Source organism: Gracilinanus agilis, chromosome 2 (genome assembly GCF_016433145.1).
Source record: "Gracilinanus agilis isolate LMUSP501 chromosome 2, AgileGrace, whole genome shotgun sequence".
Classification (NCBI taxonomy): Eukaryota; Metazoa; Chordata; class Mammalia; order Didelphimorphia; family Didelphidae; genus Gracilinanus; species Gracilinanus agilis.
Window position 1 is genome coordinate 614,821,624 of NC_058131.1, and position 12,451 is coordinate 614,834,074.

The following is a 12,451-nucleotide window of genomic DNA, read 5'->3' on the forward strand; positions in this document are numbered from 1 at the left end:
TTGTAATATTCAACTTTAAATTTGGTCAGTGTTACCAGGATATGAGAAAGTAGATTAGCAGACCATGGACTAGTTAGTGTGCTGAATTGTCTTATTCATATAACTGCAAGGACTAGTTTTTATTTAATGGATCTTAGTAATGATGCTTTTCCAGGAGATTCTTGAATTAATCTGAGACAAAAAGCAGACCAGATAGCATATAATCCAGTTTACCAGAGAGAGGGCTTAATACCATCCATGTTTAGCCTAGTGATGGTGAAGGGAAGAATCGGCATAAAAGCTGGTAGGTTTTGATACTCAAGTGAGATTAAATGTAAAGTTAATATATAGTGTTGAATCTGAGCATCCAACTTTTAATTTCAGGGAGGCTTTTGATGTGTAGTTTTCTTGAACTAAACCTGCCCTCCAGCCCTAATTCTTTCCTACCCACTTGTCTCAAAGTAAATTAACACAGTAGTTGAAAAGATCTAATTGCTTCCTTGACATGTCCATGCTAATTCCCAACTTCATTAAAGCTCCCTGACAACTTTAAGATGATTCATGGTATGTCCAGGTAAGAGGAAAGTTCCAAGTGATTATTCTAAATTACATTTTAAAATTTAATTAAATTAATAAAAATTTTCGGCTTAAAAAATAAAATATAAAGTTTAAAGACCACAAATTACTTGTAATGCTATGGCAGATAGTTATTCTTAAATAGCATGTTTGTACTCGGTTGACACACTGTTTCACTCTTCCTTTCTGTTTACCAATAAGATTCAGCAAATAGATTATATACTATTAATAAACTTTAATTGGAAATTAACAAAACAACTTCAACTTGACCACATACAGATGTTTAAAAACTTTTAAAAGTGCTTAAATTCATCTGATCCTGACAGTACCCCCCCCAATAGATATCCCCTTATAGTCAGAAAAAGGCATTTCAGAACTGAAACAATTTGTCCAGTATCTAGTACCTCTAGTCCCAACCCCCCCATGAGTTCTTTGACCACCTCTTTTTTTTCCTGTAATTTATCAATAGCCTAACATTAGCTATTAAAAATGAAGATAGACATTTGGTGCTTGGTGATAGTCAAATATATGTTACTTTTTTTTTGGTTCAAGTAAAAAGCTCATATATTAAAAAAAAAGTTATAAAAATTGGAAACCCTGCTAAACTGTGTATCTCCTCCTAGAGGAAAATTTAATTCTGTGGCTTTCTATTTTTCTTCCCAGTAACTTAAATGGATCAGTTTTCCTTAGCTAGCTTTCTTCTCTGTGATTAGGTAGAGCAGATAGAAATGCAGGTAGAGAACAACTAAAAACACCTTGGACATGTTAACCAGGGCAGAGCAGTGAAGCCACCCATCACCAAGAACTACTTCAAGGAAGAAAGCTCCCCATCGTTGGAGCTCAATTTAAAACCAGTTAAAGTTAAGCCACAGTAAAGGTAAAGAATCCCTGGAATTGTGACTGAAATCATAGGAAAATTTGAGTACATGGCTACTCTCAGGTGGTACTTGAGAAGCAATTGTTGCAAACTCCCAAGAGACTTTGAAATGTGAACTCGGTACTAAGGAGCAGATCAAACCCCAAAACATTACTTAGTTTATCCAGCTTGAGGAATTCCCATGTGTTGTTACATGAGAGCTAAAGCCAGCATCATTGAGGCCATTTCAAATTATGAGACACATTTCTTGTCCCAAAGTAATTGTCTGACTAAGATGTCCCAAAAGGAAGTCAGTAAGACTTAGAACTTTTAGCCCAACTCCTTCCAGGAATGAGCTCAGCATGGCTTAATCCTCATGGTTTTACAGCAATGCTTCTCCTCCTCCTCCTGCCAACATAGACTTGTTCACCTGAAAATTAGGAAGAGAAAAACATGGGAAGATTAGCTTGGGAACACTGTACATTTCTTGTCATTGTCGCACCCACAAAGATGGTTATACTTTTTTAAAAACTGGATTTGCCATTACATTGTTATAGGGAATTCCAGGTAAAGTGAGGACCTGTAGATAGCTATTGGATGGCCTTGAAAGGTTAAATGACTTTGCCAGGATCAAACAGCCATTAAGTGTCAGGGAAGACTTATGCCCAGGTCTTTCCAACTTATCCATTAACACCACATTGCCTCTTTGATCTCCTTTTAAGAATAGTGGTTGTATTGTGCATAATATTCTGTGGCCAGAAAAGGGAGTTTTCTTTTCTGCATTGGGTCAGTCTCTTTAATTTTCTTATATGAAACTTTTCTTGGTTCTTCCAGCTGAAAGTGATCCCTCCTCAAATTTTTGAAATTCCTTTCCCTTGTCAATTGCATCATACTTGAGTGAGTATATGTATACACACATCCCCTTTATTATACTCTCAAGTTCCTATTGTCATATCAAAAACAGTACCATTCACATAGAAAGTATTTAATGTTCATTAAATTATACACTCCTCATCTAGACTTGCTTGCCAGGGAACTTTTTTGAAACTTGTCTTTGAAATTTCGAAACCATTCTTAATTCAGCCTCAAACAAAGGTCTCTTTAATCAGAAAGATACATTTGTTAAATATTAGGTCAAATATACCAAAGTTAGAAAGATTCTGACTGTAGATTATGTTCAGGGTAAAATAAATCGTCTCCAAAATCAGTCTTGAAAGGAAAGAACAATTTTTGATAAAAGAGCTTTGGCTGTCTTTCACTGGATCCAAAAGCCCCATTTCCCCAGACGGAATTTACCTTTGTCTCCTTTATCTCCTTTGTGTCCTCTGGGGCCTGGAGGTCCAGGTCTACCAGGATTCCCAGCTGGTCCCCTTTCACCTGGAGGGATAAATGGATCCTAGTATCTGTGCCAGAGTGGCGAAGGGCAAGTAACTGAGGTATAAGTAATTTCACAGAGCTAATTGAAGTCCTCATGTAATAAGCATTAGCTGTGAATCCAAAGAAGCATTTGCCTTGGATTAGCAAACTTCTCTATGCCTCATAATGGTCAAAAAGGTTGACCAAATCTCAGGATAGCCACCAAAAGTGGTAGCTGTTTTGCCATTTTTTTTTAATGGGAAGGGAGTGGCCATTCCCACTCCTGATACTTACCTCTGGGTCCTGGAAAGCCTGTGTCTCCCTTTGGTCCTGGAATTGCCCCATAAGCTACAGAAGAGACAGGAGTAAGGTCAGTAAGTACCTTAGCTACATTCTGCTGAGAGATCTACAGGAATGGGGTCCCTCAGCATAAGCAAGAGTGTCTGTGGGATGATTTTTAGTAAAAGCCTAAAATGTAGGTTGTATAATAGATTTTAGCTCTAATAGAAGTAGACAAGCAGGCAAAAAGGATTTAAAGCATCCTTCCTCAAAAGCCCCTTGTATGCTTAGCCACTGAAACCCTAGTTGGGAAATGAAAAGGAAAACAATTAACTTGTACAGGTACTAGTTTCATGGCCACAGTGAGGGAAAGAACAAAGCAAAACAAGCCCATCTCGAGTCAGAGTTCCAGTCTACAGCCTTCATTCAGCAGAGGAGACATTGAGGGAGTGACAGTGCTAAGAAGACAACAAAGCTTGTAAATCTTCAAGATTTCAGAACTCAGTAACAGGCTTTGGAAGAGAGCAGAGAGATGGGGAGAGCACTATTGACTGTTCCCAACAGCCTTGAGTAGGACAGCTCTGTTATTTGGGGGAGCGCTTACTTCGGAAGAAGTCCATGAGGTCCTCGGTCACATTGCCGTAGGTTGCGAATACCTTGCTGATACCAGGAGGACCCTGGGGCCCAGGCTGGCCTGGGGGGCCTTGTACAGTATAAGCCATACCTTGGAGCAGACCCTGACCTGCAAAACAAATTCTTGGGCCAATGAAAGAATATCTGGGGGTTCCTCAGAAGAAATTCACATCATTTTGTAGGCAGAGAAAGGGCCAAAGACTGGAATACACTTCTCACATCCCTCCTTCCCAACGTTTGGACTCCTCCAAAGACATGAAACACATTTACTTGCCCTTGGAAGCCCCAAGACCTGGAAGAAGCTAAAGTAGTTCTCTAAACTTCCTAAGAGAATGAACTGAGCCTTCTCTTCCTTTTCCCAGTAAGAAGCTCTTACCCCTAGTTATTTTGTTTGCAGAATCAGAGAATCGGAGAACCACAGAATTTAGAGCTAGAAGAAACCGGGGATCATGAACCCCATCTCCTTATTTTATCCATGAGGGACCTGAGGTCCAGAAAGAGACTCGCTCACTAGGCACTACTGGAAGTAGTAGAGTTGAACCTCAAACTTTGGTTCTCTGATGTCAAATCCAGGGTGTACTCCGGTTAAGTATCTCCCTCCTTTTAGGTATGGCTAGGGATTCAGTCTGAAAATGGTGACTCCCAGTTGCAGTGCCTGTTTGCAGGGACTCTGGGTCATCTTTGTCTCTAGGGAACTGGCAGCAAGTGCCAACAGCCTGGCTGCTAGGTCAGGGGCCATAGCCTCTTCTGTCTTCAGGCTCAGGGGCTTACACCTCCAAAGAGTCGGGGCCTTGGGAAGTCAAAGGAGGCGCTGAAGGGACTCTGCTCTGTGCCTAGGGCTTCCTACTCACGATGCATAGTCTCCGACACTCGCGCAGCCAGTTCGCTGTAATCCAGGTCCGCAGTGAAGCCTGCACCAAAAACTCTGCCCTCAGTGCCATACGCGCCCCCGTCTCCAGCTGCCGTCCCGTAGCCGCCACCAGTGCCAACGTCTGTGCCATAGGGGCCACCATCTCCCAGGGCTGCGCCATAGGCTTCCCCTCCACCCAGGGACGCTCCTCCGTTGGCTCCTCCTAATCCCAGGGAGGAGCTGTAGGAGGTACTGCGGCTAGTAGAAGAGCTGTAGGAGTTACTGCTTCCCCGGCTGTAGGAGCCGTCAGCTTCCCTTAGCCGGCCATCTCCCGGCGGACCCTGAGGCCCCGGAGGTCCCGGAGGTCCCACGATGAAGCTTCGGACATCAGGACCTGTTAAACAGAACACGATGGGAATGGCAGCCCTCGCGTCCCTTTCCAATTGTTTCTTGTCCGGGCCATCACAGATGGTTCTTTTTCACGTGAAACGAGATTGTGCGGTTGGAGGGGACGGCGGGAGAGAGAGGAGTTGGGATGGCTTCACATTTACCTCGGGGACTCGGTGCAATTTTCTGTGTAAATAAGGGAAGCTTCGCCGGATGGGACCCTGATTTTAGAGTACTTGTGGGAATGGGGCTGGACGGAGGAGAGGGTAGAGCAGGAAACGCATGGCCCTGCCAGGCACCTACTTGTAAGGTAGCTAATCAGCTCACTCCGGAAACTATCGCTGTTTTCAGCTGCATAGGTTGCCAAAGCTGCCGAAACCCCGGGGGGGCCACGGGGGCCTGGAGGACCCGGGGGACCGGGAGGACCCGAGACCGAAGAGAAGCCTGCACCTAGAGGTGGAGTCAGGAGAGGGAGGTTAGGAAGTTGTCCTATGAGAAAGCAGAAGCCTTTTCTTGATTGGTTTATGATTCTACCCAACTCAAATCCTTGGGAGAGAAAGGACAAAGCCTGATGAAATGGAGAGGAGTAGGGGGGTGGGGTGGGCAGCTAGTGGCTCCAGTGAATTGAGTCAGGTCTGGTGATGGGAGGTTCTGGGTTCAAATATGGCCTCAGACACTCTAGCTGTGTGACCCTGGGCAAGTCACTTAACACCCACTGCTTAGCCCTTACTGCTCTTCTGTCTTGGAATTAATACATGGTGTTGATTCTAAGACAGAAAGTAAGGGTTTTTAGAGAAAAAGAAAAAAGAAATGGAGAGAAGGAAGGGACAATCGGTAACCCAGGTGGATCATGGTGTCAAGAACAGGACTGGTTATGATATAGGGACAGGAGCAACTTCTATGCCTCTTTTCAAGGCATCAACTGAACTTCCCTGAACCATCCTTCCCATATACCACAGACCTTCCCTTCAATCCCCCAGGTTCATACAACCCACATCAGGTTCCCCACAACCTCCCCCTCAAATCCTGTGGACATTTAGGAACTCTGGAAAAGTTTAGCATTTACTTATACTCCATCTCATATTGCCTTCTATGTCTCTGTGTGAGTTTTTTCTCTTCAACAACTGTTTAAGTTTCTGGGGAGCAAAGACTATTTCTCAGTGGCTCCCGAAGCGTATCTGAGCACAGTGTTTGGTGCACAGACATTCAATGAATATTTGCTGATTGGTTGGTGTGTTTTGGCATTCTCTATCCTGCTGAAGTAGAGGGAAATCTGGTTAGAGCCTAGAGTGGTGTTTTAAAAAAAATGTACTGGGTCTAATTAGAGTTCAGGAATCAGTTCCTTCACCACTTATTAGTTATGTTATCCTGAGCGAATCACTTAACCTTTCTAGACTCAGTTTTCCCTCTGAAAAATGAGGTGCTAAAACATGCCCTACCTACCTCAATAAGGTTATTGTGAAGAACAGATTAAATAATAGATATGAAGGTGCATTATGACCTGTAGAAATCTATGTCTCTAGGCCTTGTATTCTTCTGCTATTCTTAATTCTGTCCCCCCTTCCCCTTTCCCTTCCTCTCACACATTGAGGCCCTTACTTTGAAGGTAAGATGAAAGTTCCTCCATACTGAGACTAGACCAGGAGCTGCCTGAAGGTCCTGGAGGTCCAGGGGGTCCAGGGGGCCCAATGAGACCACTAAATTCAGACCCTAGAATGAAAAGGAAGAATAAGGAGCCATGATTTAGGGGTGCCATTCTCCATCCTATGTCAGAATGATTCTGCATTCCAGGTCTAATCTTACCTTGGAGCAAAGACAACAGGTCCTGGTAGGATGTTCCTGGCAGACCCGGGGGACCCGGGGGACCAGGGGAACCAACACTGATCCCAGAACCTAGAACAAGGAAACCAGAGACCTAGTGAACATTGATCAGATACGGAGAGGGAAACGGGAGTCGCTGGGATGGGAATGTAAAAGAGGGAGGAGAGTCACCAAAGAATCATCAAGGGAAAACAGAAAAGAAAAATTTCAATCCATTCTTCAGTGTTTTTAAGTTTTCAAAACACTTTCCTCATAACCCCATGAGGCAGGTAATACATGTATTATTATCTTCATTTTATACTTGAGGAAACTGAGGCTCATAGGCTCATAGGGTTAAGAGGAATTCCCACAGCTAGTAACTTATTAGACCCAATATTCAAACTCACTGCTGGCTCCAGGACCCATGCTAATGGAAACATTTTACTATGCTGTCTTCCAAGGATAATCATAGATTCCTAAACTTTTTTTTTTTATATCATGGACCCCTTTAGCAATCTAGTGAAGCCTAATGGATGGATCCCTTCTCAGAATAATGTTTTTTAAATGCATAAAACAAAATACATAGTATTACAAAAGAAACCAGTTATATTAAAATATATTTAAGAATCATTAGAGTGGAATGAAGATTTTTTTTTTCTTACAGATAATCACAACCAGGGTGACAACCAGAATCAAACATGGAGTGTGGATTAGAAATTCTCCCTGTTTCTTTCTATTTTGTGTCTATTTATGAATGTGTATTTCTAAATGTGACAGCTGAAAGGGTGCTAGATTTAGAATTGGTGGACCAGGGTTGAAATCCCAGTTTTGCTATTGTGGACAAGTGACTTAACTTCTCTGGGTATCATGTTGGGGGTTGAGCTTTTCCAACTCTGAGTTTGTGAACCTGTGATCCTTTGTTGTTTTCAGAACCTTATCCCCCATTCTGCTCCAGAATTTGGAGGTGATAGTTGAATTGTCAAAAGGTCAAGCTCCTATACTTTTCTGACTGTCTATACCTTCCACTCAATTCTAGCCTGGAGCAGAGTAATGGGCTCAAGCTGTTCCTTAGAGATGCTCAGAATGGAAACCACTCCCATTTCTTTAGCCTTTCCTCTGCCTCCCTGAGGACAGAACACTCACTTCTCATGTAGCTTAGGATGCGGCTGGTCAACTCTTCATAGTCTAGAGACAGAAGGGACCCATCCCCGCTGGCTCCTGGTGGCCCAGGGGGTCCTCGAGGACCCATCAGATATTGCCGGAGATATTGGCGCACTTCTTCCCCTAAAACAAACCCCAGATGAAGACATGTCAGAGTGAAGCATCCTGTCTGTGAAATGAGATCAGATTAACCAGTCCAGCAACCACATTCAATCTCCCACAGGTACAGTGGTGAATAAAACTGCCCCTTTGCCAGATGCACAAACTGAGACCATGATCCAGGAGTGAAACTAGAGTGTCCTCAGTTCTCAAGATTCCACCCCCATTTCCCTGGGACAATATTTGTCCAGATACTTGGAAAGAAGCGTTGTCCTGTTTGCTGGAAATCGTGGGGACTGATCAGCACCTTTCTAAGCAGGTTTTCTAATTTGGCAGAGAAAAGCTATGAAATGGTGACATCTCTGAGACTTGTAAATCACATATTGCTAGCTGATTGCTGCCACTGCAAGACTTCTCAGGCCCTTTCTGAGAATATCTCCTTTGGTATAGACAAGGTCCTTGGTCATAGTTAATGAGCAAGGACAAGAGAACTAAGTGATCATAATGTCCAGTCAGTCAATAAACATTTATTAAGTACTACTATGTGCCAGGTACTATATTAAGCTCTGGCTGGTCTCACTCTCCATCCTGGTCTAGGTACTCACTTTGCAGAACAAGTAGGATGTCTTCAGAAGAAATCGAGGAAAAGGAGCCCACATTGTACCCAGAAGCTGTGAGGGACATAGAAAAATTTTTTATATTATTGGAATGAAGTTATATTTTCTAAACTATACAATATACAAATTCCTTACAGAGTAAAAAGCAACCAGATAGACCTGCTTTAATATACAGATAAGAATCCCTGGTGGTTAGCATATACTTTGTACCTAATGATGGCTACTAAAGTACAGGAAATCAGAAATTCTTAGGTTGGCTAAATATGAGCCTTGCAGTTTTACTTTATAGCATTAATCCCCCCCCAACAAATTCTATAAAGAAATTTATGACACAAAGTTATATCTTAGTGTTTTTAAGACTGCACATTCTGAGTTAATGAAGTTTTTCTGTATTTGCCTATCTATCTGTCTGTCTGTCTGTCTGTCTGTCTATCTATCTATCTATCTATCTATCTATCTATCTATCTATCTATATATCCATCAGATTAGGAGTGGGTAGGGGGTGGCAGGAAATCATAGATGGAACTCGTTGAAAGAGCCCAGCGTTTTAAATAGGTCAGTCTCTTGGGGATATAGAGAGGAAAGTACCTGGAGTTAGGAAATGCATGTGAGTATGCAGGTGGGATGCAGAGGGACAAGAGACTTACTCCGTAGGTAGCTCATGACTCGGCTCGCCAACTCAGTGTAGTCGAAAGTCTCCCCACCAATGGTGGTGACAGGTCCTGGAGGCCCTGGAGGGCCAGGAGGACCCTGAACTCCAGAGAGGTGACTTCTGATGCTGTCACCTAAACACCAAGAAACAGAAATAGAATGGAGCCCATCTCAGTAAGGGAGCATTGCTTTCAAAGACACAGATCCCCTTCTCTCCAAAAGGGAGTTCAAAACTCCTGAGGAAATATACTCTCCTACCCTTAGCTATTCTCACTGAATTCTATTAGAGGGAGAATTTGAGGTATAGGAAGGTTCAGGTCAGAGATGTTCTCTGTGCCACATAGCTCATGGCAGGTGGCAGGGTGAATAGATACTTCTTTTTGAGCTGTTTCAGTCATGTCTGATTCTGTGACCCCATTTGGAGTTTTCTTGGCAAAGATCCTGAAGTGGTTTGCCATTTTCTTCCCCAGCTCATTTTACAAATAAGGAGACTGAGACAAACAGGGTTAAGTGACTTTTCCAAGGTTACCTCACCATTGTCTGAGGTCAGATTTGAATTCAAGAAGACAAATCTTCTTGACTTCAGATCCAATACTCTATCCACTGTACCACCTACCTGCCCATGGATGGATAAGGACTGATTTAAATCTTTCATCCATCCAACAAACATGTTTATCCTCTGTAGGTCATAGGGAGACACTCATTGGCCCCTTTTGATGGGGAGCAGACATTCTGGGGAAATAGGGTGTGAGGAAGCTATCTAATAAGAGAGTTATGGTGGCAGTAGAAAGGCACAGGTGTGTGTTTAGCATGGTGCCTGGCATATAGCAGGCACTTACTAAGTGATTCTTGACTATGAGTGTGCCAAGCCCTGTGCTAGGTGCTATTATGTGTACATATAATTTTGTGTGTGTGTAGATGGGTGGTACAAGGGGAAATTAACAATCAGAAGGAACAAAATGACATTTCTAGTTTGGCAAATCTCTGTAGTCTCAATCATAATCAAATGGAAGAATACTTGTTCCACATATTTTACAGCACTATTGTAAGGATAATACCTCAAAAGTGTAAAGTCCCCTGGGTTTACAGTTCTGGGAATGCATATGTGTGAACTTTCATTTGAGACTGTGATTGATTTCTTCAAGGCTTGCCAATGGAGCATAAACTCAGGTAGGTTCTACCAAGCTAGAAAGGGCTAACGATGGGCTATGCATGTCTGTTGTTTGAGGGTTGACCTAACTGATTTCTTATAGGGTCTTCGTCAGAGTGATGGCCACCAGTGCTGGACTTTTTCAGCCACAGTATCTTATGAAACCGTTTCCAGTGCCCTACGGGATGGTGCTGGAGAAAGGACTCATACCAGTGAACCCACAGATTGACAGAGCTTTGAAGTAGATGCCTGTGCAAGTCAATGTTTTGCTTTCCCTGTCTTCCAACTATGCCAACCACTTAGGGCTGTGTCTAACATTCAGGGTTTGGAGGACCAAATGGTCCCTGGCAAGTGGCCCTGTGGCCTCAATGGATTGAGTCAGCACTCACTCTGCATGTAATCAGAGATGTATTGTTGAATCTCCCGTCTAGAGTTGCTGATGGAACCAGGAGGACCAGGAGGGCCAGGTGGTCCTGGGGGTCCTCGAGAACTTGATGATCCTCCTACAGGAAACAGAAATGGACAGCCTCTCCATATTGGGCACAGGGAGACAGGGAGTGGATACTGCCTTTGATGAGTTTCTGCCTTCCCTTCTCTAAGGGAGAAATGGGTCAAGATCCACAAAGGAACATGGAGTGGATTAGGCTTGAGTTACCAATGGAGCCTGTGTGCAAGAAGGTCACAGAGATGAGCAGTTCTTCCCTCTTCAAATCCCAAAACTTGAGGGATCAGTTCCAGAGTCCCACTTACTCCATGAAGCCTTCTTTAGCTATTCCAGTTGATGGTGATATCTCCCTCACATAAACTGCTAAAGCTCCTATTCCTTGTTCCACTAATTTAGCACTCAATGACCTATGTTATTAGTTTTCGGTTATTATTTATTAGTTTTTATATTTGTAGATCTTGTTCTCTAGCCAAATTGTAAAATTCCTGAAGATAATTTCCTTTGTCTTCCCCACAGGTCTGGCACACTCGCTCATGGGCACACACACACACACACACACACACACACACACACACAGAGTAGGTACCCAGTAAATGCTTGTTGAATGAATTTCCTCAAAGAAATGGTCTGTTGAGACTAAGGAAAATGGGGAGGACTTCTCTCTAAATCTCTCAGTGAGAAACACTTCTTTAAAAAAAAGAAGGATTAGCTTCTTTCAAGAAGAGATATAGTCTTACCTCGAGTGGGGCTCCCAGGGATTCCAGGAGCACCAGGGACACCAGGGTCACCTAGCAGCAAAAGGAGAGAAAAGCAGTCTGTTGAAAAAATCTCATCCTCCAGGAATCCTTCTCTAATGATCTAGCAGCCAGTTCTCGATCTTTGGCTTTACCCCTCCCACACCCCATTCACAGGGTTCTTCATTGGCATGTTCTTTCATCTGTTGTTCTCAATGGTGACCCAAATTCTCTCAAAAGAGAGTGAATGAACTTCTGAGGACTAGGTTTGTCTCCTTAGCTCAATGCTGGCTGCATGGCAAAGGCTTATAGAATGATTAAGGGTCTGAAGGGGGCCTCTTAGATGCTTGAAGTCCCTAAGTTCCATAGATTGTGAGAACTTTCCATCCCAATAACTCCCCTTTCTTACCAACACCTACCTTTGTCACCTTTGGGTCCTGGAAGACCCTGATCACCAGGAGGGCCAGGTGGACCTCGTAGGGTGACTCCCAGAGTGTCTGAACCTAGAAGTCAAGGATATAATTGTCACAGGTTGTCATCCAGATTTGGAAGTGGAATGGAGAGAGGTAAATAGGAGGAAATGGTCCAGTACTAACCTGAGACAGAGAGTCCTGGGAGGCCAGGGTCTCCTGAGAGGCAAAAGGGGGTACAAATGGTTAGATCTCCTTTTCATGCTATCCCCCAGAGAGAACCTCCATCAACTTCCTCTCTTTGGTTGCCCTTTACAAATCTCCTGTAATGCTGCTTTATACACCCATCTAAATAAACACCTAAGTATGTACTCAGTTTTTTTAGATGAAGTAGTTTCCAAAGTTCAAGGATCCCCACAATCTCTCTTTCTCTCTTCTTCCCTCTCCCTAGCAATGAACCTTGTCATG

General features: G+C 43.3%; 1 protein-coding gene across 1 annotated transcript in view; it reads right to left on the bottom strand.

Moving 5' to 3' along the window:
• Window positions 1-1,785: 1,785 nt before the first annotated feature.
• Window positions 1,786-12,451, bottom strand: part of COL17A1 (collagen type XVII alpha 1 chain) — a 55,444-nt gene continuing 44,778 nt past the window's right edge. The window contains exons 36-49 of the mRNA XM_044660172.1: window positions 12,170-12,202; window positions 11,993-12,076; window positions 11,577-11,627; window positions 10,784-10,897; window positions 9,241-9,378; window positions 8,582-8,647; window positions 7,860-8,000; window positions 6,516-6,809; window positions 5,220-5,366; window positions 4,531-4,923; window positions 3,651-3,788; window positions 3,062-3,115; window positions 2,708-2,788; window positions 1,786-1,841 (exon numbers count right to left, since the gene is read on the bottom strand). Coding sequence (XP_044516107.1) covers window positions 1,786-1,841; window positions 2,708-2,788; window positions 3,062-3,115; window positions 3,651-3,788; window positions 4,531-4,923; window positions 5,220-5,366; window positions 6,516-6,809; window positions 7,860-8,000; window positions 8,582-8,647; window positions 9,241-9,378; window positions 10,784-10,897; window positions 11,577-11,627; window positions 11,993-12,076; window positions 12,170-12,202 — 1,790 coding nt within the window. The remainder of the gene's footprint in view (window positions 1,842-2,707; window positions 2,789-3,061; window positions 3,116-3,650; window positions 3,789-4,530; window positions 4,924-5,219; window positions 5,367-6,515; window positions 6,810-7,859; window positions 8,001-8,581; window positions 8,648-9,240; window positions 9,379-10,783; window positions 10,898-11,576; window positions 11,628-11,992; window positions 12,077-12,169; window positions 12,203-12,451) is intronic.